Consider the following 24,815-nt stretch of genomic DNA (forward strand, 5'->3'; position numbering starts at 1 on the left):
TGGAGCAGCAGCACCATCTTGCACCGCAGGATATTAGAGCTTGGAGTCTTAATGTAGACTTTTGCTCTTCACACCACAATGACGTAAGTGCCTCTTCAAACTGCAAATCAACAAAAGCAACTCTACTACAGTAAGTAGAAGTTTGAAAAAATAATTTCTTATCTGAAATTACAATCTGAGAAGAAGTCTGTTAGGAATAGCCAGACCCAAAGCCTGCCTTGTTTTCAAAAGGAATTGTTACATTTATTACAGCCACAGGTAGGTGAAGGAAAGACCCAGTATTGTTCTCAAATCACCAAATTAAACCAGGAAGGTTGGAGCACAGTACAGAAGCCTGGAACAGTGACTAGGCCTAAAGTTTTATTAGAAGCTATTTATGCAAGTTTGGTCTAAAGAATTTACATCATGTTAAAAAAATACTTTGATTGTGCAATAAATAAAGCTATTTCTCCTCTTCTTCCCAGTACCACTGTTCCCAGACTTCAAACTACATGAGACACAGCTACTTTCAAAAGCATGCATGTACATCAAGGGGTTGAAGTTAATAGCATTTCAGCAGAGAATAGGTCATTGGATTTGGCAGATCACTCTTCAGTTCAAGTTCAAAGTTTAGAGCATTCTGTGAAGGAGAGGTGCTAAAAATCTCACACTAAAACAGGGAGTTTATGTAGTACTATAAACCGCAAACTAGTACTAGGTTCCCAGCACCCACACATTTGTAGTTTTTGTTAAACATTTGTTTATTCTGCAAGTTTTTTGATTTCAAAAACATTGAATGAGCATTCATAATCTGAATAACCCCTTACAGGCAAGCATTCCCAAATTGAGCAATATTTGTTTTTCAAGTATCTTGACTTCAGCACTAAAGTCTGACATGCAAACAGTTACTTATTTCTGTGTCTAGCTCCCATAAAATAAAAACTCACTTGTTATTTCTTCACTGTTTTACAGGAGATAATGTAAACTGTATTTCTAAACTTAGAAATTACTTATTTATACAAGGATTGTGAAATAAGAACATAAACAATAGTAAAGAATTAAAAATGTTCACAGCGCAGGACATGTTGGAACCCATAAGGTAGATCACATGCCACCACACTTACTTACATTGTTTTAGAAACATTACTGAGAAAGCAGAAAGCAATGCTACTACAAGAAATAGTACCCTTATACAAAGTAGTAAGTTATTGCATATTTATCACATTTATTTGCAATGCACATTAAGGCTAGATTTACTAAATCATGACATATGTATAAGCCCCACTTTAGGTTGCTTAATGAAGCAACCCATTTTTATCTTACACTGAACCAACCTTTCACTAAGAAGAAAAAATGACCCAGTGAATGTGTCCTATGAATAGAACTTGCTTCATTCTAAGGACTTCCTCTGTCTGGGACATGGTTTCCCAAACAGTTGACAGAAGTTCCAAGTTCATTGTTTCATCAACATCCCCATTATTTCACAGAGCACTAGATTAAATATAACTGTAATTTATCTGAAAAGTCAACTTACTTGAAGATTTCCACAGCCTGATATTTAATCATGCCTTAGGAGAGTCTTGTCAACTCCACAGGCAGTAGCAGCCTCAGAATACGAATACAAACTTTCTGCCTCACCATGAGCAAAGGCACTTTTGCTGGGAAATCGACTACTTGCACTAAAGAATTAACTAAAGATACGTTTTCACCTGAAGCTGAATAACATAACCTCCTCTAGGATTATCCTACCTTCTCAATTACTGTTCTTCAGCATTTGCTGTTTTGAACAGCCTTTGGATACATATTTTTCATATTTTTTAATTATTATTCTCTCCAAACAAAAGTGAAACAAAGCTAGATTCAGCTATTTCACAATCTGGTCTTGAAAGACAAGGCTCTCAGGACTCTTGTCCTCCAGAAGGAGGAAATGCTGCAGTCTGTTTCTCCTGTTGACTGATACAGAAGTCCAGCATTCCTATCACCAAGATTATTACAGCATTACAGTCCCAAATCACCTGGTGCTAGGCAGGAAAATAAACCAGGAGACAGTTCTAAAGCTATTTCTGAGGAAAAACACTAGGTAACAGATCAGGTAGGGTAGATGAAGGGTGGTTGAAGGAAGACCAGGATTTTGTTTTTGGATGACACGAGTTGCATAAAGACTCAGTGCATGAGCATACACTGTGATGAGACAAGGGCTTAGTTCATTCAACCTATGAAGTTAATTACTCACCTTTATTTTAGAGAAAAGTCCATTTTTAAGTCTGGGACAACACGGTTGCTACCACAAGCTGCTGTGACAAATTATATTAGTGCATTTTTCTCAACTGCAAAGCACGTGTTCAAAACCCCTTAACTTGAATCATGAAGGTGATTTAACAGTGTCACCTCAACTTTTACTGTTTTTGTTCCTCCCCCCCCAATCTTTGATATTTTACTAAGAAAGCATTGTAGCTGAAAACGACTGAGGCTACATCATTTAAATGCTAACTGCAAGTGCAATTCAATACTACTGGATATATACAGAGCATACACTACACAAGAGATCTGAGGACAACAGCACAGAATACAATACTGGACACCCTTAGAATAGTTATTGCAAGCCTGATTAAGCCATTTAGTGTCACACAATGACTCTATTATCCATGCACCTGCCTTCCTCCTCAGTGAGATCTACAGAGGCTTATTTACATTCAGGATAAATTCTACACAAGTAACCTCTCACAGACAAAGTTTGAGCTTTTCTTTTTTGAAAGCAGCTGCAACTGGGATAACACAAATTTTTGCAACTTCTTCTTTACCCAGCTGCGGACAGTGCATAAGAGTTGAAGCTAGACACTCTGAATGGCTAAGTTCTACCCAGTTTGTGTACCCTTACTGAAGACAGAGGCAGAGTAGGTACAAAAAGTCAACATGCTATATATTTGACCCCAAGTACTACCGATCACCAGCCAACAGAAACTATCAGTGTGAAGGAGGGATGGTATTTTGGGCAAGCAACCAGGACAGAGAAAGGATGACAGGCTGAGGCTAGGTTTGAAATGTGCAACTTGGTTTCAAAATCACTAGGACAGAATAGTCCTCTGAGAATCAGTTTCATTGCCACTGCCATAATATTGCAATGTACTACACAATAATGACTAACAAGTCCAATAATTTACATCAGAGCAGTTAAAGTTTAGCAAGCTGGTATACCCCAACAGTTAAGTCAATGACATTCTACAAAACACACAGCAAGTTAAAAAAACAAACAACGAAAAAAGAATGCCCTCTAATGCACAGCTAGGAACAAGTGAACTGAACACTGGAAAGGTACTTTTGTGGACAAAGGCTATACTGCATTTAAAGTGCAACACTTGACAATGCCACTCCCATACTGCAAAGAACAAACCCTTCCAAACAACCAGTCCCTGCATTGCATTTAAAAACAAACAAAGAAAAACAAAACAAAAAAAAACTCCTGAGAAAGAGTAAGGCTGGATAAGAAACCCCCTCAATTGCAACAGGCAAGTCTGACTTTTGTTCCTATGTGTTTGCTTTCAGATGTCAAAACTTTTCATTATGGCATCATGGTCAAACTTGAAACTCATGAAAGCTCTTGATGAGAATGCAAATCTGTAATGGCCATTGCATGCCGCAGAATGTCCCTCTACATATTCTGGCAGTGGGTCTTCTGTGGAGCAACACATCTCATATGCTGCATCTGCTTAAAGAGAAAAAAGCATGAAACAAGTATGATACACAGTTGTCAATAAGAGTATCAATAAAAATACAAAATCATACCCCAAATGTATATTCAGTTTATGACAAAATCTGTATGTCTGGTCATGTTTACAAGTCATCTAGTGGCTAGAACAAATCTTAAAAGTCCCCACAATCTGGGAACACTTTCAATAGCCAGTTTTATCCACAGGTGATGTTTTGCAAGTTATTTCTTAATAAGGAGGTAAGAAAGGCCCTGTTCTCTGAGCAGTAAGTAAATAACTGAGCATTCTCCAGAGTAGTCCCGTATGAACTGCAGCTATTTCTAGCAGGACAGAAAGCCTTGAACCAACACTCAGTTACCAACATTGTGTTGACTCAGATGTTATTTTCCTAAATCAGCTTTCAGTTACTTTTTACTCAGCCATCTGATATAATCTGACACATCTGGTAGGTTAGCATACAAGGAAAAAACCCTCAGCCATCATTATTCAGTGCCTTCAGCCTGTAACACATGACAATGGATGAAAATTGAGGCTGTACTTGCCTGTTTCAAAGTTATCTTGAAGTCTTCTTGGATTAAGCCTTTTTTCACATTTCTGGTTAAGAGAATGACCATACATTACACACTTTATACAGAAAGGGCATTCTATTTCCTAGTGTATAACTAAAGCATCAGCTAAAAGGCATGCTGGTGATATTTGCTTTGAAACACCACCTGATGTGTGAATTATTGTACTTAACTCAGCATGAATTCTGTCATGTTACTTTATCTAGTAAGCATGCTTCAAGTTTGAGTTTTTTGGAAGCATGCAACCTTTTAACAGTCAAACCATTTTTAAAAAACAGGCTTTTAGGGAAAAATCTGGAGTGTTTTCTAAATGTTTTAAGCTGTAAAGATCTTGCATATGACATTGTGGAATCAAAGTTGCACAGCCATAAGCCAGTTCTTTAATTGGCTCGTCCCAAAAAGCAAGGGGAATATATTTGCAAACACACTGCTACTGCCAATTAAATTACCATGCATTAGAGACACAAACTTAGAACTCTCCAGGGAACAGTTAAGTTTTAGCCCCAGGTACGGTGCTGTAGGTATACAAACACAGAGAAAAGTATGGCCCTTTGCACTCTGTGTGAATTAAAGAGCTCCCTGGCCTCCAAACTGTATTGGAAAGTTATCACTGGGACATGAAATATTTAAACTTCAGGACTGACAATCATGAAAGTGCAAATGAAACACCACAGGTGTATTTAGCAAAGTCTGTGAAGAGTCTACAAAGTAACTGTGGAGTATTAGCCTTTACACTTGTTTTCATCAAGATCTTACAGATTCCTGTTACAGTTTTTTCTATACAATTTTTTCTAAGTAGTCAATTCTTTGACTTTTCACTCTTCTGCTCTCAGACCCAAATGCAACTAATCCTTTCTTGCTACAGTGAGGATTTTACAAGACAAGAGTTTATGGTTTCTGCACTTCTACGTGAAAAACTGAGAAGGTGGTAACCACAAGCCAGAAGGGGAAGGATCTAGCTTACAGCCAGTAAACAAGAAAAAGCCTGGACAAGCCAGCTGAGCTGCGTGAAGAACTGGGGCTGCATGGGGCTCACTGCTGCACAGGAGCCAATGAAGTAGAATTGGAGAGCCATAAAGAACACTGGGGGTGGGAGGGTATAAAAAAGACATTATATTAAAAAACAAAACAAAACAGAGATCTCAGTGAGCCTTCTCCCAGCCAGCAAAGTGGTGGGGACAAGGGCAACTAGTTACTGCACGGAAAAGGTTACAAACAAAAAATGTCATACTGGAATTTACAAAACTGCTGAAGTTCTACGGTATTATTAAACAATTGTATGAGATTCTGGTGTTCAAGTCAAGTCTGCATCTCAACATTTTTGGTAGAAGGGAAATAATAAGCATATGCATTACTACTTTGTATATAATTGTTGCATAACAAAACTATACGCTTACAATAAGGTATCATACATGAATAACTAAGACATGTACTACACTGACTTATGGCACACACTACAGTAGGCTTTTACCTGACAGGAACCTGGAAAGCTGCCAGATTGTCTACTAAAACAGCTGACAAATTTCCAACTGCTAAAAAATTACTTACTTCCAAATTGCAAAGTTTGAAGTTTAGTATGCTTGTCTATAGATGTACATGTATACAAGGTATATCTACAAATACATAACAAATATTCTGATCAAACATACTTTTAATAGATAAGCATTCTACTTGCTTTTAGCAAAATATTGGCCTGGACATTTGTTAAGCATTACTGAAACCTGTTAATGAGACAGCCACTGCATGTTTCTTACCAAGGTATGGTTTTGCCTAACTAATTGACTGGGGACTCCATTTGTTCGCTTCTTTTGGCTGGAAGTGTCTTGATTTTGCTTTCTGCCATTGCTCTTCAAGCTCTGACTCTGCTGTTTAGTCCAAAATATAGTAAAGAGAAGAGTTTAAATGGCAGCATTGAACATCATTGCACTAACACCTCCTATTTATTAGTTAAGACTTTCCTCCAAATAACTTCAGAACATGTAAACAGTATCTTTTGTAGACAAACAGAAACAGTCCGAAATCAACGAAACATACGCTCAAGTTACAAAGAGTCATCAGCTGTTCCTCAGCCTCTCTTGCACTTGTGTAATACAGACACTGTATTACACAGTGAATTCAATTCAATGAGTTCCCATACACTGATTAATATATACCAGTGGTACCCAAAATACTTCAAAATGGTACATGGAGGACAGCAAAATGGTGAGTAGTAATTACCTATACCTGAAACAACACAACTACCACCTAATAACCACAACCTCTAATGTCAGATAAATCTGAGAATCCCCAAGATTTTTTTTCTCTCCATGTTTTTCTTTTTGCATGCTATTGTGATAAAACTCAGTATTTTCATTCCAGATAGGAACCTTATGAGCAAAGACATCTGATTTAAATAGCCCAGATGCATACGTTTGCCTAAGAAACAACCTACCTTTATTTTCAAAGCTTCAGACATCTCAGGATGATTATATGGCTTCTGTGGCTGTTTTGGCTTCACCCACTGCTCTCCTGAAAAGCCATCTGTAAACACCTGCTGACTACAGCGAAGTTTGGATCTAGTACAGGAAAACAGAGTTTACAACACAACTTCAAACCTACTTATAGCAGAAGAGAAATATGAAGGAATTCTCTGCTTTGAGAACCACCTGGAAGACAAGCTTAAGTAACCTAGTGTGGAAACTGTAACAATGCTCACGGTATTCACCCAACTTTGCTGGTAAGAAACCTAGATTCTGGATAGAGAGCAGGCTAGGTCCATGTTGGCATTTGTCCTGTTGCTGTCTGTGTTGGTGCTGACCTGACTTGAATTACTGGAGCACAGCCTTCTCTTTGGGACTAGAGGTTTAAAGTTTGCTCTTTCACTTTTAGCTCAGCTGAATCAAAAGCAAGCAGCACTTGTTCCCCTACTGACCCTCCCAGGTTTTATCTAGCTAGCTACTTCTGATAGTACTTTACAGTCCTACTTTAAGTAGGACTTTTGACACTTCAAGTGCCAAAAGCATTGAACTTGAAGCACTGAACGTTAACTACTTGTTTTAGCTTCTATTTTTTTGATTCCCAGACAGGACTTGAGAAATATCAGTTCTGACACGTGAGAATTTACAAAAAAGTGTATAACGAATTAACTTCTCATACTATTTACAGTCCTGTGAGGTATGACCACAATTTTTTTTAACCCATCCTATTACTGGAACACAAATACTCAGAGAAAGAGAAAGGACAAGCAGCTTTATATGACCAATGTTTTATGGAAAGGATACAGAGGTGTTAAACTGACCTGGTTCTTACCTAGCTTTTTCCAAGTTGGGCTTAGAGGGTGTACTCCCTGTAGATGAAAAACCATTGTCACTACCTGAGGAATCTCCATGCCTTCGGGAAATCCATTCCCTCAATGGCCTGCAAGCAAGAAGTGCAACAAGATCCACTTACTAAAACAAATCTAAAGATTTTAAAGTTGTCTGAAAGGCACTGGCCTAGCATTTGCCTCATCTCAAACATACCTGATGAAAGGAATTGCCATGAAAAATTTGTTAGGTGCCAAACCCAGCTTGGACTTTGGGGTCATGTCATTTCTGTGGCATGGTAATTTGTCAACAGAAAACCACTCAATATTCTAGAAAAACAAGAAAAAAATCAAAACACTCACTACCATAGCCTTACAGAATGTTACTAATGCATATCAACCACAATTATTTCCCTTAATTAAAATGGAAGGCTTTAATCAACAACAGGGTGTTTCACAAAAGGTTAATCAACAATGGGGTCGTTCTTCTGACTGCAACTACAGCGTTACACATGGTACAGCACATACTCATTGCAAGATATGGCACCTAAAATGTGAAAGGTATTATCCAGCAACTAAATTCTGAATAAGGGTTCCAAAACCCAACCAAACCACTGCATGCGGAATGCCATAAATAAAGGTAGAGGCTTTAAATAACTTTCAAAGCTGCTACTAATCTTGCTATTTTTATTTAAAATGCCATCAAAACTAGATCACAATACTAGTTCAAAAATTATCAGAAAGAGGATTTAGTTTGCAGAGTAAGTTTCAGAGTTTGTTATAGAAGAAAAAGTAATGGGTAAAGGACAGGATTTGTGTTATAATTTATACATTATAGTTTTAACCGTTACAACGGTATAATTTTGCAGAACAGGGAATGAAATCAGGAATTCTGAATACTCACAGTATAGAACAACACACATGAGCTTTTCTAGTGCAGAGCCTAGCCCCAAAACCCCAGGTCCAGATAAGATGTGTATTATGGAAAGAAGCTACAAACTGAACAGGATTTCAATATAGTTCTACAGGGAATACCAAAATGGCATGCCTGGTTGTATTAGATCAGATGAAGATGGTGCTTCAGCAGGGACACAAAACTGTCACTGTACGAACTCATCACCCCCACACAGGTGGTTGCTGTTACACAAAGGCAGGTATTTACTGTACATTTAAAAAAACCTCAAAGTTAATCTTTTTCTACTTCATATTTTGAAAAACAGGTCTATAATGGAAGAAATTGAAAGACTCCTGTCTAGTCAACCAGAAGTACCTTTTCCTACTTAGAAAGTCAGATGCCCTGTTCAGTGGCACCATCTGCATGAAAATATGTGGATAGCTGTTTTAAGCTGAACTGCAATATGAGGAAGATTTCAAACTTCAAGGATTATGGATATCAGAACAAAGTTTCCAACAAGTCCACTACCAGAGTCTTTGCATCTCCCTTTAACAATACCTTTTAAAAGCCTAATGGTAGACAAACCATCCAAAATAGTTCCCATTTTGTGTCCCCTTCTCAACCTCCTCCTTAAAATACACTGTTCTCTAAGTTTGGATGGTATTAGCCATGAAAGAGAGAACACAATCCATAGTGTCTCTCTCTGATATGTAGGCTTTTGTATATTACAATAATTACACTTTCAGAAGAATATATATTTATATATGTAGATATAACCAGGAATAACATTGAATGAACACAGATCACCTAATGGGAGAATTACAGTTTGACAGTATGCTCTAATATTGTCTCCATTAATCATGAAAGCATTGAGCAGATGGTCAAGAATCAGTCTTTGCAGAAAAGTTTCAAAAAGTTGACAAGACAAGACCCTACAGTGCAGAGATGCCATTGGTACCCAGTATTTGAGGTATTCACCATGCCTTGTAGTTTCATTATTTTCAGACCATTAGCTTTAAAAATCAAGCTCCACAACAAGGTTCCTCCACATTGAAACACAATAACACGTACCCGAATTTCCCTTCTAGTTTTGGGGTTGAATTTTGTGTTCCTGGGAACTCCTGGAATAATGTACAGTCGTGCTAACTGATCATTAATTCGCAGCTCAATGTATTCTTCTTTGCAGATATAATCTTTTATGTCAAACCCAGTTTCTTCAAACACCTGAGAAGTATATAGATGAAATCAGTGTGTGTATTCAGATTTATCCTTTCAGAACCTATCACCACAAGGGAAGGAATGACTGTTTTTCAGATCTATCCATGAAAGCAGGCCACTGCTGAGAAAAATAAGCCTTTACACAAAGATATAAGCTCAATAATAGAAAAGTATCTTAAGAGTCTATGTGCTTTACATTTCTAAGACAGACAGACCTCTATTAAAAGCTGAAACAACTCTATTACACCTACATGTAGCAAATTATGGATTAGGAGTCTCTAACTGCTCCTCCGTGCTGCTGGATGTAGGGAAATCTATTCACAGCAAAATTGAAGATGTTTTTATTTCCCAAATAATAAATTCTAGCAAGGCTTACTTGCACCTCAATTTTTTTCTCTTTCAACAGTCCTTCTATTCATGAACCTTCTACCCCAATACATATCATCATTTTTAACATTCATAACAAAACTCAGCAATGGGGTAGCAAAACTACTGCAAAATTCAAACTGCACATTCACACTGACAAACTTAAAACTGCATTGTCAGCTACTCTAAAGAAAAAAAGTAGGACTGTTATACCTGCTGGAGATTACCAGAAAGACAATGATATTTAAAAAATATTTTCTTTGCATATTTTATGGTCTTGCAGTGAAAAATCAGATTCACAGAAGGGTTTGGGTTGGAAGGGACGTTCAAAGATCATCTGTAGTCCAACCCCACTGCCACAGGTAGGGACATCTTTTACTAGATCAGGTTGCTCAAAGATTTACTTCAAAATATTTATTTTTGACAACATTCTCAAATATACAAGGTTTATAATGTAAGATGTCAAACACCTAATAGCTTAAATCAGATCATGCCTCTAAGCTTGCTAAGTAAATACTCATTTCTAGAAACTTCCTAGTCCTCAAATTCTCCAAAGGAAGAAATACAATTACTCAGAAAACATGCAGGATTGATACCAATGTCCAAAATGTTTCTGCCCAGACAGCAGAACATGCTTATAAACAATCACTCATAGAACCGGATATTAACCCCGGACTATTATATCCCACAGCCAAAAATCCAAAGGCAGAAGTCCTCAGTTAAATTTTTTAAAGACCAGATTCATAATTTAAAAAAACTGGACAGGTTCTTTAGTAAAATCTCTTCTCCAACTCCATCTCCTGTGAGTAAATAATGAAAATTAATTATAATAACAGAAAATAATCATATATGTTAAGCAAAACACCAATATTTATATCAGCAAAATACTTGTAAGTTCCATTTTTGAAAATGCAGAGGAAATTAAGCACAAATATGAAACGGAAGTGTTTAATACATAGCAAATAACTGACCATTTAGTCATCAAATTACCACATACAACCCCTCTTATATCAAATAAAAAGCAAGCCATCTTCCCATCTAACTACATCAAGAACAGAAGTTTAGGGTGTTTTTGGGTGTGTTTTTTTCCCCCTGCCACACACTGTCTCAATTAAGAGAAGATATCCTTTTCCTCCATAATTACTCTTACTACTAACACCAGTGTTTTCCCTTCCTAAATGATCTTTCCAGATGATTTAAGTGAATTAATTGTAGAAACTCCTTTTACCAAGAGAATCATCCATTTAGTATGGTTTAGCCCTCATCAGCTTCTGAAATACTACTGAACTATGTAGGCACTGCCCAGTGAAGACCTCCTCAATTAGACTTTACACAAATGCAGTTTACGGTTTTAGACCTGTGTTGACTCCAGTAAAAGCAGTCAAAAGATTCAAGCACATATATTACAGACATCTCAATTTTTGGCCACATGCAAGCCTTGAAGAATTTGCCACTTGATCCACAGTGACAATCTACCTTGTTCACTAGTGTAATCTAAATCAACTCTCCAAATTAAAAACACTGTCAGAAGATTTTTTTTTCCCAGTATAACTGTGCCCACTTTAATGCTTTTGTTAATATAACTTGAAGTAAAGAGGAAGTCATACTTCATGTCATTCCTTCCTGAAGCAGTTACGCCTAGTTTGTCCTGTCCACTATGTTGTTGTCTATATGTTTTTATGGTCTCCTCTCCCTTCAGTTCAGTCCTTTAGACCAAGCCCAAAAGGATGCGACCAGTAAAAGTTTAACTGAACAAGTTATTTATGGGGTAAAGGGAAAGAGGCACGCATTGAATCATCAAGTTAACCTTATCAAGTCTCTGCTCATCCATCCCCAGCCCTTGAGTTCTGCAATGACAGCACACTGCATCTGTGGCTCAGGTGTTTCACTTTTTGGCAAGTCATTTCATACTATATAAATAATGTTCTACGCTCAGACCAGTACCTGCTAACATGAAAGTGTATTTCATGTGTGTCCACTGCATAATAGTGCACTGTTAAGTTTAACACCATATTTTACTTTTCCAAGTCCATATTAAACATACCAGTGGTACAGAAGCTACCATCAAGAAATCAGAAATAAGGAATTTAATTCCTACATCTTTGACGTACATTTTAAAAAAATCTATTATTTCTCAGATACAGATTCAGTCCAACCATGAAGAAAACTAATGCGACTTACTACTTCCCCTCATCTTAATTTTCTCTCAAAAATTCTGGACGTACTATGTTACATCAACATTGAGTTTATATCAGTAATATTCTTTTACAGGCTATTTTTAATAAGTAGCTTCGTTATATATCTAAGTCTCCAGCAGTAATAAATCCCACAAATTATTTTATTTTTCAGATTTTACTTGCCAAATACATTGATCCTTGTTCCTGCATCTCTGAAAAAATAGAAGTGTAAAGTTCTTCAAAATTTTTACATAACGTTCTACAACCTCCCACTTAACTCTTTAACCTCTTTACAGAGGCCAGTGTACACCCACTAAATTCCCATTCTTCTACCTTTTTACAGTTATGGTAGTCCTTGAAATTAAAATTCTAAAAGCCACAAAGTACATAAGATTTCCCAAGCACCACAAATAACACTTAGAAGTAAATTGATAGTTCAGTAGAACTTTAAAAATAGTACTCGCTTAACTTAGCAAATTAGTACAAAACAATTAAGAACATCAAAGAGCAATTTTAATCATATAACCACACCCTTGATTATCACTTGAACTCAGAAATACACTAAAAGCTGCAGCAGAAGACTCCTGCAAGAATAGGCTATTTACCTGATTTCAGTAGAGAGGTACCTAAGTAAACTGTCTTTTCATCTAACACATATATCCTGTTCTCAGCAAAATTTAACTTCTTTAGCTTAAATTTAAGGGTATCAAATATGACTTACCTCTCTAGCAGCACAGTCATGAGGAGCCTCTTCTTTATTTACTTTCCCTTTCGGAAATCCCCAACCAGACTTTGCTAAATAGCCCTGAACCATAAGAACCTGCAAAATACAAAGGAACACAACTGTCAAACACCCACTACGTTAAACAATTTGTATTACATGTCTTCCCTTCGTCATCCCCTGGTTCTCCAAAAAGAAGAAGGAACGAACCCATTAGGTTTTCTGTGTTCTAGCAAGAACTGCGAAATCTTTTAATGGGATCACACAAGACCAAAACTAAGAGGAAATCAAGCAGAAGCGTTTATTGTCTCCCATATTATATTTCTGTACATACACAACAGTGTCAAGTAACTGTCAGGTCTTTGTGAATGGTCTTTGTGAATCCAAAGCACTTTTTTCTCCAGATGAAAAATAGAAACAACAAAAAAATTACTTCTGCCATCATATTCCATCCTTCCCTCTAGCCCTTCACAACTATTTCCATACTTACATTTTCAAGTGTTTCATCAAGAATAATTGCACCATAGGTTGGCACTCCCATTTTGTATTCTTTCCACTCATCTAAAACCTTGTGTACATCTTCACCTTGAGGCAGTAAAAAAGGGCAGTGATTGAAAAGTACAGCTGCATGTTAAGGAAGATAAGCTTAAGCATCCAATTTCAGGTCACACACAGACATACAAAAGGTACTACTCAACTACTCAACATTTACAATAACCACACTCTCTCCCCTAAGTGCTTTCAAGATATATTCTCTTGAAAGTAAAAAATATTATTAATAATCTGTTACCAAACTCTGAATATCAGAAAGCATCAACTAATTTGATAATTCTAATACAAGGAAGCCAATTTAAAAAACAAGCAAGGCTGCTTGTTTGAAGGAAGGTCCCCCCTAATTTTGAAGAAAAAAGTATCCACATAATGTGTTAAAAATAGATATTCAAAGTAATTTTTCATTTTGAAGTGAGACAAAAATACAATTTATTTAATCTCCTGCTTGAAGTAAGCAGAGATAAATTTTTCCCACAATCATTTTTTAGACTACAGTAGAGAATCTGTACTTAAGTATTTACTATGCAGAAAAATTTTAATGGCATCAAGTTAGAGATCGAAATTCTAATACACTTTACCAAAACTCACCATACAGAGAACACATGAAACATCCTTATAACTCGAAAACTTTGAAACCAAATCTACAAGTCCTTCATAAAAGTTTTAATATTATATATTACATATAAAATTATACTACCAACAAAAATATTCCACAGCAGAGTATTAAAAATATGACACACCAGCAGAACTAATATTTCTGGCAAACATGAGCTGCAGAAGGACAGATGTAATGAACGAATAACAGCTATTACATTGGCTTTTTCCTGCACTGCCTACAATTACTAGAAGAATTCTGTTGTTTCAAAACATACATATAATTAAAACTGTGCCTAAGATAAAATGAAAAACTGCATAGTATTAGGCAACAGAAGCTTATCATATGTTTACAGTTCATTGTTAAAATAAAAGCTGTAGTGTTTCAAAGTGTTAACTAGGAGAGAAGTACGTTGTTTAGTGAAACCACAGATAACATATCATAAAAGTTAGAAGCAACACTCCAATCCCACATCAAGTCCAGCAGGACTAGATAGTGCACGTTCCAGAGGCCCTTGTAAGCAATGAAGAAAGCAGAGGCCTACCATATGAATTTCGTAAAGATGCATCCTCTCCCCTACCAACAGAACTGTTCTAGGGGCAATTCTCAGTACTTCCAACAAATACATACCACTGCCCATGGGGAAACACATACCACCTTCAGCTATGTTAACATTTGTGTTACTACTTACTTGGAAAGCGATTAAGTTAAGGAGACAAACACCATTAAGAGCTCCAGCAGCTCATCTTTGAAACCTACCTACTCTGCTTATGTGCAGCCATGAGGAAAAATCCTCAAAGATCAGAAATCACCTGTTTTCTATAGCTCTTGAGCAGTTTGAGAAACATCTTTTGCTGATGCCACAAAATTACAGAAGCAATGAACAGATAAAAATCACATACCTAGCAATAGTAACTTTAAATCACCAACACACAAACTGACATTTTCTTGCCGCAAGTACAAAATTTTGTTAATAATATTCAGTTTGCGCTTTGTCCACTGTGACTCAATCACAGTAATAAAAAGGATATCAGCTTTAGCAAAGTCTCTTAGCCCACACTGAGGTAATCCTGGTGTGTTTTGCACGTAGAAATCCAAGTAAAACCAATGGGCAAGTTCGATCTGAAAACATACTCTGATTGCATTGTCTCTCTCTTCACTTGGAATGTGCAAAATAAATCGGCTGACGGGAAAGAAAGAAGAACAAGATTAGCCAAATCTATTGATTTAAATAAATCTAACAGAAATGCATTGCAACAGTGGAATTCCAGATCTTTCCTCCTGGTGGTCCGGACAGCAAAAGGTTTTCACATCGAAGTAAAACACAACTTTTAAAGTCAAGAAAGAGAATGGATCTTTCACAAAAGTCAATTACAATAAACTAAGTAAATTAACTGCTGTGAAAACAGGGAGGGCAAAACCATCCTACATAAATGGCTGTATTACAACAATGAAAGCATTTTACCTGTCCGGTAAAGAACATCTGCAAACCCTGGTTAACAGATGTCAGTGCATTTTCTTCTGGACAAAAGTTAAATATGGCTACACATTTTCACTTAAAACCACAGTAAACAATTTATGTAGACTTTAAAATTCAATATGTACCTATTAATTTTCTCAGTCTGAAATAGAACATGAGCAATTGGTTTATTTTTCAAGTCTGCTTCCTGCTTTAGCTCAGATACTGGCTCAAAATGTGAGCCAGAACCAGAGATGTAAGTGTAAAGTAGCACTGTGTGATAGCTTATTTAACTTAAGCAGAAGAAGCTTTACTTATTTGTGAGATCAAGAGTAAAATAATTTACTTTTTGTAAATTTAAGGTCATCCACCCCACTGAACTTAAACCTTCTGATGGATATTTTTACATTCAACTCCTGAGTGTTGAAATCAGCTAAATTCCAAAAGTGCATAATATCATTGCCAGGACCAGAAATACTTACAACATCTTTACTTAAAATTTTACAAGTATGAATTGCTAAGGGATGTCAAAAGTGGATGCCTCTCCCGCCTGCCCGTTGGAGCCCAGCCTGGTGCCCTGCTGAGGGACACAGTTACCACTTTCCCTCAGATACATATGCTGAGCTTTGCTACCATTTGAACTTGCCAAAGGGACACACACAGGATGCTAACGCAGCTGGTCTCACAGCCTGCCACAGAGAAGGTGTTGCCTTCAACAGCACCTACATACAGGACACACACAAAACAAGCACAGAAAGTCAAGTCCCCTTTTCTTCAGCTGGCAGAGGCAGGTCGCTAGTGTGGGCACACACTTCACACTCTCCAAGTTCACAACTACATGCACATTCACTGGTCCCCCAAGTATCAGCATGGCTCCCTCTGTCCACCCAATACACCTACCCAGATCCCAGGCCCTCATACCCTTCACAAAGGTCCATGCCTTGCCAGTTAATCTAGCTTGAAGTTTGCTAGTGAGTCCTTGTGCATAACAGGTTTGGGGAAGATAAGACACTCATTCACCCACCAGCTGGCACCAGGCACTCAGGCTGCAACCCACAGTCCTGCTCCAGCCACCAGTGCTCTACCCCTCACTCACACAATTCCCCCACCATGGCTAGTTTTCAGGACATTCACTTTTCCCACCCAGAGGCTGGAAGCCAAGACCCCCACCCATGGGAGCAGCTGGCACTGAGACATGCCCCCTTGCTCTAGCAGCAGACACACTGTCCACCCACCTACACAGCTCTTATTAGTAGCTGGCACTTCATCCTTGCAGCACACATGTACATGGGGTAGAGAGCAAGATTATGCAGAGAGAAAACTAAGAAAAAATTTAATAAGAAAATGTACAAAAATAGGACAGACTCTGGCAATCGGGCAAAAATCTCAGCCAGAGAAGCATATTGACCGGCCCAGCTTTACACACAGCCAGCCCCTCTTACACCTCTTTGTGCCTACCCCGGCTTTGCCCCCTGCCCGGCTCCCCTTCCCTTGCCGCACCCCTCCCAACCCTGTTTACTGCCCTATCAGATGCAAAGGCCAGGCTGATCCTCCTGGAAGTGGTGCCTGCGGTTTCTTGATAGCCCACCAGTTAGTGACTGGCAGGTTTGTTACTTGCTATTGTCTCCACTTTTGCTTTCTTAGGTCTATGTCTGTATATTTTTTATTCCAATTTTCCCCCTTTTCCCTCAGTTTCCCAGAAGCAGATCCCCACTCAAATAAACTTGCTGGAGTGAACGGCCAGGTCTGGTTCTCATCACCGCCCCATTATGGCTCCTCCCTCAGATTTGTGTCCCTGTACATTTTGTTTATGGCTTCCTCCTTTTCTTATTATCCTGCTTTCACATTGAAAAAGGTTCTTGACCAGGTAGCCTTAAAAGAAGCATTCTCCCTTACATCAGTAACCTTATTAATTTCAACAATATTTTCCCACTTGCCAATTTTCATTTGGCAATACCACCTCCCAACTGCTCCTTTCTTTTTGAAGGCTCTATTACTGCTGAAAATAGCCATTACAAAGTTGCTGTAGATTAAAGGTAAAACAAGATAAAATATGTAGAGGTAGTACCCAGGAGGAGTAAGAACATGCCAGCATTAGACTTAAGAGTAACAAGTGCAAAGTCAATTAGAACACTACTAATTGATCAGAAAGTTAATTCCTAAGTTACTTAGTGACTGAAGTGCTAACAACAGGAATCTCTAGGTTGTACTAGGTGCAGGTGCCCAGTGCTGGCAGTGGGGGGCTGCAGGATGGCCTCTGTTGAGAAGAGGCCAGGGCTGCCCCATACTAGACATGGCTGGCTCCAACAGACCCACCACAGGGCACAGCTGAACCCAGCAGACAAGATGGTGGCACCTCTAGGAAAGCAAATTTAAGAAAGGACAAAAGACCCAGGCAGGTAGAGGAAAAGAGAAAGAGTGTGAAACAGTAGTGCATACATCAAGGTAGGAGAAGGAGGGATGGGAGGTGCTCCATGGCAGAGCAGATGTCCACACAACAGCCTAGTATGTGGAAGATACCATGCCAGAGCAGATGGATATTTCCTGAAGGAACTCCAGCCCATAGGACTGACCCCATGCTGAGCAGGGGCAAAGCATGACATGGAAGAAGCAGCAGAGACATGGACAGACCACAACCCCCGTTCCCCAACCCCCTGCACTGCTCAGGGTGGAGGAGGTAGAGGAGTCAAGAATGAAGGGATGAAGTTGAACCTGGAAAAAGCAGGGATGTAGGGGAAGGTGTTGTTTAAATTTTGTCTTTCTACCCAAATCTGTTTTCATTGGCAATAAACTAAATTTTCCCCCAAGTCAGGTGTGTTTTGCCCATGATGGTAACTGGTAACCTTCCTGTCTCATCCTAAGCCACAAGCTTTTCCATCTCACATTCTCCCCCATCCTGTTGAAGCGGGGGAATGAGCAGCTGGGTGAACACCTGGCTGCTGGCCAAAGTTAACCCACCATGGTCCTGAAGTCAAACAATAGGGTAACAGCACTTGCTTACAGGAGAAAGAGCACTAAGAAGCCCCAAATCCTACATTAAGACTGTGTGCTTCCACTTATGTGTTCAGTAAAGAACAACTCAGTAGCACAAGACAGCACGACAAAAAAAACTTCTGTGGATACCTCTGACTTGCTATGTAACAGAATGGGTCAGAGCAGTCCTGCTCCTGAAGCTTAAACACACAATAACTTACCAGAACTAGAATAAATTGTATCCTGCATTGTGTGATTCCAAAACAGCCTAGGAACTCAACAAATGTTTGAAGACATTATATACCTAGCTTTAGTTTTCAACTTGTTTTCACATGCTGGCAGTAACATATTACTCTCTGAATAAGAATGGAGGTGTAACATTTTATTCTCTGAATACAAATTCTAAATGTAGGAGTCTCTTAGTTTACCAGCAGGGAAAAACTGACAGCTGGAGAAAAAAACACCACAACAAAAAACATTAAATGGAAGTGCATTAGACTAGTGTTTTTAACATTATTTTTGTTATCCTTAGGAGAACGGTTTTGCAATGAAAGCATTTAATGATAATCACCACTACCATTATCATTTATACTCAATTCTCACACAGATGTCTATAGCTGAATATAAAAGCCTACTTGTTATTTTATACTGTTGGAAAAAGTTAGGGGATTTGCTTTGCTTTTTAAGAGCTAGCTTATACTGATTCTCTAGCACAGGTTTCAGTGCTATACCATTTCCATATTAGATTCTGTAGAGCCAGCTATGAACATCTGACTCTGAACATAACCATTACACCGGGTAACTTTATATGTTGATCTCCACAGGACAAACAAAACTCAGGCCTGAGAGCCCTTCAGCCAATGTACTTGATTTAATAAAGCCAACATGCAAGAGAATCTTTAGAAACATGCACTAAAAATTCCACATTTAAACTTAGCTGTAACCTATATGAAATTATTATATATTCCACTGCTCATACTGTGGAAAAACACGACGGTTAATATCAGAGCCTTAGCCCAATTAACTATACAATTGAACAGTATTTATCAATGTAAGATCAAAACTGATTACTAAAAAAGAAATCCAGTCACCCCGCACAGTCCCTAAAGCCTTGGAAGCTTTAACCCACCATTGCAAAAATAAAATAATTGATATGGTAAAGGTGACCCAGCAGTAATTCATGTTTTTGTAACCTATCAGGCTCAACAAAAACAAAAAAAAAGAACCACCACACCCTCCCCTCAAGACATACAAAATTAAGATACTTTTGTATGCCTTTGGAGCTAGTGACAGCCATGAGAATTACCTGCAGGCATTAAAACAGCTACAGCTGCCCCTACAGCAGAATTATTATTTAGACTAATTGGCTGGATTAGTTGGAACAGCTGCAAGTGATCTGAGGACCTACACATGAGCCTCTGAGTAGCCTCTGTGTGGAACCTCCCTGAGCTTCTGCCTAGACAGGAGCCCCTGTGAGGAATCTAAAGAAAGTGGGTCAGTTTAACGTAAAATCCAAACACATTTTAATTAAGCAATGCATTATGTTGATGGAATTAACATCAGCTCAGAGTGGTCCTTCTGTTGTACGGAAGTGTACCAGGCAGGTAAAATGGCAGATGCAGTAAGAAGCACTGAGAGTGGCACCTCCTGCCTACACAAACTTTTAACTAAGAGCTTTCTGCAGACAATCCAGGCGTTTTGCTTCAGGACAAAGGAAAATATTCCTGTCCAAAGTGTAGAAGTCTGACAGATATTCTAGCACTCTCCAGGTACTGACGATCAGAGGTTGAGAACGTAAGGGGAAAAAAGCACCGCCCCCCTCCCCAAGAAAACAGAATCCATATTTCATGAAAATTTATATGCGCGGCCTTTGGGATAAGAAAAGCTGACCAGTTCACTCTGAAAGGACTGGCAAGCGCGAAAGGACAGTTTCTGGCTGAAGTGTGTTCCTCTGGCTCTTCCTTTTCCGCCTCACTGAAACACTCTCTTCCAGCAGAGGTAAATCACCAGAAGGGACTTACTGTCACCCCTTCTAAATGAAACCAGACTTCCGAACGTCAAGTATCCCACCGATCCATCACTGCATACGTCACATCAGCCCTGCACTTCTAACTCCCCGTTCAACCGCGCAGGCACAGCCAGCGCGGTTTTATGTTCTTCGGCCCAACGGCCAGAGCCGCCGAAAGCCCTTAAGCCGCATTCTACCTTTTCTTGCATACCCCGCTTCTCTCCCGCCGCCGGCTCAGCGCTGCCCCAGCCCCGAGGAGGGCGCCGGGGACACAGAGCGAGTAGCCGGGCCGCCCCCCACCCCACCGGGCGGCCTCCGCCGGGGGCAGCGCCGGGGCCCCCTGAGACCCGCGGGAGGCAGGCACGGGGAGGTGCCCCGCCGAGCCCCTTCCTTCCGCCTCCCGGCCACTGTGGGGCTACCGACACCGCCCCGCTCCCCCCCGGGACTCCCGCCAGCCCACGGAGCGCTTCCAGCGGCTCCCAGCGACCCCGGCCCTACACCCTGTAAGTACCGGGCCGCTAAAGCCGCCGCCGCGGGAGGGAGGCAGGCGGGGGGAGGCACCGGCCGGTGGCGGGCGTGAGGCGGGCCCGGCAGCGGCCCCGCCCCGAGGGTACCTGCACAGGTCGTCCAAGACGCTGCTGGGGATCTCGGCCCGTTTGGTCTCCATAGGGAAACGCGGCTCATCCCGACGCGGCGAGGCCCAGACCACGGTGCAGCGCGGGGCGGGACTCCGGGGTGCCCGCCCGGCAGGGAGCGGGGAGGCAGGCGGCAGAGCGGCAACCGCCTTCGCCAATCGCCTGCCGTCGGCGGCTCCAGGCTCCTCCCGCCCGGCAGCGCGGCAAGCCAATCGGCTGGAAAGCTACCGCGGGAACGGAACCCTCAGGTGATCGGGGGAGGCGGCCAATGGGCGCTACTGCTAGACCAGGCCGTCATCGCCGCGTGCGATCGGGGAAAGCCGCCCGCTGCGGCCTGTCACGCTACGTCACAACACGTCATGCCAGCCGTAGCAACGCCGTTGTGGACCCCCAGCGGTAGCCAGCGGGAGGACGGGTGGTGCTGCCGCCGCTGAGGCGAGGCGCGCCGCGGCTGCTGCCCCTGTGCCCGACCTTCCCCCCGCCGCCGCCCTTAACCACCCGTTACGCGTTTTTTCCCCCTTTACAGTTACGCGTGAGGTAGCCAGCTTTCTCTACGTCAGGCTTTGCTTCACCATCCTCACCCGCACCTTACACCCGCCTCAAGCGGGGGCTGCGTGTTGAAATTCACAGACTCTCGAGAGGAACACGGGCCCTCCGGCGCTGTATTTCTGTTAGATTTTTTTCTGGAACCGTTGCTGCTTCGGGCTGAAGCCATGCCGTTTGGTGGCTGGAGCTACTTCAACCTTGCGCTGGGAATACCAAGCACAGAAAACATATTTAACTGCAGCAAAGACGAGAGGACGAGGAAGATGTACCAAACAACAACGTCCCCGCGTGGACATTCGTGGAAAATAACCTGAGCCAGCAGAGGGTATCGCTGCTCTCTCTGCTGCGGTCGGTGCTGCAGCAGCTCTGCCTCACGCGCTGCAGTCCAGCAACTGCTGCCTCTGACTTCAATTAGAGGTGGCTAAAGCATTTCTCGCCGTGACCCCGCCCAGCCCCTCCCCCTTCAAAAAGACCGAGATCCTTCAGACCGCACCTCAACGGTAACTTCATTGAGGTTGCCACTGCTGCAGTCCCATCCTCCTCTGCAGTGGAACATAGGGAGCTACGGGGGACAGAACTCGTAGAGTATAAAGCAGTGAATAGTTTCCTACTTTAGCTGCCAGCCCAGCAAAAACAACAAGGTCAGTATCAGCAGAGGAGAGGGGATAAGAATGAATGACAATGAAGATGATGGCTGCTGCAGCCTGGGGGGGCTTAATTGCTTGTAGTGAATTTACACAGTATAACCTGCTGAAAGCCCGAAAGGAGAATGTTGCATTTTGTGCCTCCCTCTGCTGCTCTACCTGTGGCATTCTACCAGGCCTTGCATTGGGGCAATTCAACTCTCCAGTTCAAATTTCAGTACTTTTAGAAGAAAAAGATGAGTAGCAAAGAAAAAAATCTTGAGAAATCTTGGCTCTGGCTGTGCTATGAAATCAAGCACTTAATATTAACTCAGTGTGCTTACTGGCTCATCTGAATAAAGGAAGGAACTGACAAAGAAACCAGGCCGGTGTTTCCCTGAAGATACAAAAAGTAGGTATACTCACAATTCATTTCTCATAACTGTTAGGGACAAAAAGTGAGAAATGAATTCTTTGCCTTCTTTCCAAGTTAAAGAACAAGAGACCCTGTGATAAGTCCAGAAGTACAAGGGAAGGACATTCAACCAGGTGTAGAGGGAGCAATATTATAAGAAGACTTCAGAGCACAATCTTAGTAGAAGCAGCACATTTACCTATAATGGTGCCTCTCTCCTGCAAACTCCTGACAATGACTTTTGCCCCATTACCTTTATTGCTGTGATATTTGAGATGATGGGTGGCTCACACCAATGTTGACTTACAGAAGTTCTTTGGCAGAGAAAGGGAAGTCAAGCACTAGCAATACTACTAATATGGCTAGATAGAGGGACAGATGGAAGAGTCTGAGTGCAAACTGGTAAATCCCATCACTCAGTGTTCCAGAAAGTTCGGTTGCTACCAGAACGTTCAGTTGCTACCAGAAAGGGTAGACATATAAGGTTCTGTAACAGTTGTGATCTGCGTCCCTTTCAGGTATCAGGGTGCTATTCCTCCTAGTGTTTTTCCCTGCTCTGCCACATCTTTATTTTTCTTCCCCCTTGCAGATGTGGTACCAGGAGCTCCTGCAACTGATAAGAAGGAAAAAAAGTCCCCAGAACAGGAGAGCACAATGAGATGCATTTGAAAATCTCTGCTTGCTCCATTTTTGAGACATTGATAAAAGACTAGGTTAGCCTGAATGGAAATGCAAGATTTGCAGCTATGTATTGTCGTTGTTTCTTTTTTCCCACTTAGAACCTTGTTATATGTTTTCTAATTTCTTTGCTAAAACAACATGCACTCCTTTCACCCATTGGCTCATGCAAAGCAAGTTTAGTTAAAGCTGACACATTCAGGGTATATATTTCCCCAGAGATAAATCTACATGTAGGCCCCCCAGGAAACTTGCATGCACAAATGTGTTGAGGGCAAAGCTGCACGGGCAATTAGGATAGTAGACGGGCCAGGTATAGCAATAAGAAGTTTACTTAATAACCGCAACACCTCACAGCTCCAAGCAACCTGCAGAATTACCCAGCAATCTACTCAAACAGGTTAATATCTGCTTCTCAGTCAACCTTGGCAGTTAGTCAAAAAGGCAACAATAAGATATTTGGAAAGTAATGTTTGTTGTCTGTTTGCACTAGGACAAGGAGAGAAGGTAGCAGAAAATAAAAAAAGGGTCAGGTGTTGCACAGTCAAAGGAGTCTCAGAAGAGGAGCTGGATCACACAGGAAAAGCAACAGTTGAGGGTGGAGACAGTTTTGCGTGGAGAAGCTGACCAAAGTGGAGGATAGAACTGAACAGGAAGACACTCTCAGAAGCCAAGAACAGCCAAATCCAGAGCTCAATAAACATGTTTGCAGCTTATGATATTTCAGATAAAGACTGAGGCAGAGTCTGGAGAGCCTGCAACCAAGTGAGCTGGTCTGAGGCTTGCCTGCCCTCAGAAAAAAGCATTAATTCCTCTCAGCCCTTCAATAAGCAGTTTCTATACTAAAATCTCCAAAAAAGGATAGCTAATGAAGGTAGTGGGGAAGGGGGCTGAAAAGCACTGACTTAACTTTCATAAGCAGTATGATCCCAGCCAACCCCAGTTGCTGCAAGCTGGTATTTTGGGTCAAATGTCGAATAAAAGCTGCAAGGGGACAATGCATGCACTACTCCCCTGCTCTGCTTGGTGTGTTAGATGTGAAACAAGGTGAGTGGGAGAGCTCGTACAGACCTATATCTCAGGTGGATATAGTATGTAACCAATAATACATAAGCCATGCTAAGAAACAGTTAAAATACTTTGAAGCAAGGTTTAAGTATAGCAAGTCACACATACAAAGTTAATGAAAATTTAGGCTTAAATCCATACTTGCCTCAGTTTCCTGATTGTTAAGTAAAGATAACCACAAAGATCTTCTGAAAATAATCCGGGAGGGTTTGTGTTTTGGTTTTTTTTAATTAAATGAGAAGAACCATGTAGTAGGGTGGCATGTGTAGTGATGCACAAGAAATTAAAATAATAAGATGCATTCAGTAGAAGATTTGGATGAAATATGGTACCTAACACTGGTGAGGCTCT

General features: G+C 40.6%; 1 protein-coding gene and 1 long non-coding RNA gene across 3 annotated transcripts; one reads left to right on the forward strand and one right to left on the reverse strand.

Moving 5' to 3' along the window:
* Nucleotides 1–2,878: 2,878 nt before the first annotated feature.
* On the reverse strand, nucleotides 2,879–21,267 carry DCP2 (decapping mRNA 2). Of its 2 annotated transcripts, none has more exons than XM_075079295.1 (11): nucleotides 21,114–21,267; nucleotides 15,091–15,242; nucleotides 13,403–13,530; nucleotides 12,913–13,011; nucleotides 9,502–9,654; nucleotides 7,753–7,865; nucleotides 7,541–7,648; nucleotides 6,684–6,807; nucleotides 6,007–6,117; nucleotides 4,229–4,280; nucleotides 2,879–3,685 (listed from the first exon to the last, which is right to left on the reverse strand). In XM_075079295.1, exons 1-11 carry the CDS (start codon nucleotides 21,164–21,166, stop codon nucleotides 3,519–3,521), a joined length of 1,260 nt encoding a protein of 419 aa, XP_074935396.1. In that variant the 5' UTR covers nucleotides 21,167–21,267; the 3' UTR covers nucleotides 2,879–3,518. The 2 variants fall into 2 exon arrangements, with proteins under 2 accessions (XP_074935396.1, XP_074935395.1); XM_075079294.1 differs by having other exon boundaries at nucleotides 2,879–3,682; nucleotides 21,114–21,257.
* Nucleotides 21,268–22,256: 989 nt separating this feature from the next.
* Nucleotides 22,257–23,465, forward strand: LOC142050557 (uncharacterized). The gene is made up of 2 exons (XR_012658058.1): nucleotides 22,257–22,321; nucleotides 23,308–23,465. It is a non-coding gene; the product is annotated as an uncharacterized LOC142050557 (long non-coding RNA).
* Nucleotides 23,466–24,815: the final 1,350 nt, after the last annotated feature.

Source organism: Phalacrocorax aristotelis, chromosome Z, assembly GCF_949628215.1.
Source record: "Phalacrocorax aristotelis chromosome Z, bGulAri2.1, whole genome shotgun sequence".
NCBI lineage: Eukaryota > Metazoa > Chordata > Aves > Suliformes > Phalacrocoracidae > Phalacrocorax > Phalacrocorax aristotelis.

Coding starts and splice junctions, on each gene's coding strand:
- DCP2 (XM_075079295.1), bottom strand. CDS start 21,166: ATGGAGACCAAACGGGCCGAGATCCCCAGCAGCGTCTTGGACGACCTG. Junction 15,243..21,113: donor GTCTTGGACGACCTGTGCAG/GTACCCTCGGGG, acceptor CTTTCCCGTCAG/CCGATTTATTTTGCACATTC. Junction 13,531..15,090: donor AAGAGACTTTGCTAAAGCTG/ATATCCTTTTTA, acceptor ATGCAGCTGTAC/TTTTCAATCACTGCCCTTTT.